Source organism: Carlito syrichta, unplaced genomic scaffold (genome assembly GCF_000164805.1).
Source record: "Carlito syrichta isolate Samal-C Ts95f unplaced genomic scaffold, Tarsius_syrichta-2.0.1 Scaffold315224, whole genome shotgun sequence".
Classification (NCBI taxonomy): domain Eukaryota; kingdom Metazoa; phylum Chordata; class Mammalia; order Primates; family Tarsiidae; genus Carlito; species Carlito syrichta.
Window position 1 is genome coordinate 754,318 of NW_007259320.1, and position 2,018 is coordinate 756,335.

Here is a 2,018-nt window from a genome sequence, read left to right on the forward strand (position 1 = left end):
CGGGGGCGGGGCTTCCCGGGGCCGGTCCCCGCCCCCTCCTCCTTGTCTCTCGCCCCTCCCGCTGCCCCGCCCCTTTCTCGCCCTCCTCCTCCCCGCCCCCTTTCTTGCCTCCTTTCTTTCTGACTTTCGTTTTTTTCTTTCCTTCCTTCCTGCCTTTCTTTTTCTTTCTTCCTTTTCTTTCCTTCTTTGCTTCCTTCCTTCCTTCCTTCCTTTTTCTTTCTTTCTTTTCTTTCCTTCCTTCCTTCCTTTCTTTTTCTTTCTTTCTCTTCTTTCCTTCCTTCCTTTCTTTCTCTCTTTCTTCTTGTTTTTTGGGTTCGGAGTCCCACTCTTTCGCCCAGCTTGGAGTGCAGCGTGCGACACGCTCGTGGCCCTCGCAGCCTTTACCTGCTGGGCTCAAGCAATCCTTCAGCCTCAGCCTCCCAAGCAGCTGGGACGACGGGCATCCACCACCACGCCGGGCTAATTTTTTTTATTTGTTTATTGTAGAGAGGAGGTCTTGCCATGTTGTACAGGCTTGTCTGGAATCCCTGGGAACTCAGGCAATCCTCTTGCCTCAGCCTTCCAAACTGCTGGGATTACAGGCATGAACCACGGTGCCGGCCTCTCTTTCTTGACTGCAAGAAAACTTGAGTTATGAGGCTTTGGGCACCAGAGCAAAGGTTCACCAACTTCTCTGTGGTTTCCTAAGCAATGCAGTCCTTTTAGGATGGTTTCAGCCATGGGCTTCTTCCTGGCCATTGGTCTCTTAATTTCACGGGTGATAAACACTGACAAAAAGTGGGGAGATACCCCTATGTATTTGTAGAAAGAAGGAGGCCTCATACATACTTGATTTACAGTCAAGTGATTTCAAGAACTGAAGGGAAGAAGAATATATCAGCCACCTAGAAAGTCATAGGACACAGTTTTTCCCAATGTGCATTAGTATCCACTACTCTTCAACAATTTTGGATTTTAAAAAGTTTTCATAAAATTGTTATAAAGACCTGGATCATATACACACCATTCAAATTCTAAGCCGGGTGTTTTATATCTCACAACGTTTAGCATATGGCAAATAGTCGCCAAATACACTTTCTGACAAAGGTGTAACCCACATTTAAAGAAAATTCCCTATTGAAAACAATAAAGGCCAGGCTTGGTGGCTCAGTCGGTAATCCCAGCACTTTGGGAGGCCGAGGTGAGTGGATTGTCTGAGCCCGCGGGTTTGAGACCTGACTGGGCAACTTGACGAGACCTCATCTCTACAATAAATCTAAAATTAGCCTGGCGTGGTAGCACGCGCCTGTAGTTCCAGCTACTTGGAAGGCTGAGACGGAAGGATCACCGGAGCCCAGCAAGTCGAGACTGCAGTGGCCGGGAGTGGTCATTGCACTCCAGTCTGGGTGACAGAGTGAGACTCCAACTCAAATAAATAAATAAATAAATAAAAATAAAATAAAAATAAAAAATAATAAATACAAGCTGATCGTGGTGGCTCACGCCTGTAATCCTAGCACTACCCATGCCAAGCCAGGAGGATTGCTTGAGCCTAGGAGTTCAAGAGCAACCTGAGCAACCTAGCTAGACCTCATCCCTACAAAAAAAATCAAAAAAATTAGCCAGGCGTGGTGGTGCACTCCTGTAGTCCAAGCTATTAATACTTGAGAGGCTAAGGTAGAAGGATCGCCTGAACCTAGGAGGTCAAGGCTGTGGTGAGCCATCACCGTGATCATGCCATTGCACTCTAGCCTGGACAACAGAGTGAGACTCTGACTCAAACCACACACACACACACACACACACACACACACACACACACAACACATGTGCACACACATGTCTTCCCCGGTTATTTGTAGTTATGAAAAAAAAACACAGACATATTGTGAGTGGCAATACAAGAGCAAAGCTTTACTGTGGCATTTCAGTTTCTCTAAAATTACAACTAGAATTTTATTTTATTTTATTTTATTTTGAGTTGGAGTCTCACTCTCGCCCAGACTGGAGTGCAGTGGCCGCTCCCAGCCACCGCAGCC

General features: G+C 46.5%; 1 protein-coding gene across 1 annotated transcript in view; it reads right to left on the reverse strand.

Moving 5' to 3' along the window:
* Positions 1 to 1,703, reverse strand: part of EFHB (EF-hand domain family member B) — a 59,099-nt gene extending 57,396 nt beyond the window's left edge. Inside the window, exon 1 of the mRNA XM_021706147.1 lies at positions 1,611 to 1,703. Coding sequence (XP_021561822.1) covers positions 1,611 to 1,703 — 93 coding nt within the window. The remainder of the gene's footprint in view (positions 1 to 1,610) is intronic.
* Between the last annotated feature and the right edge of the window lie 315 nt (positions 1,704 to 2,018).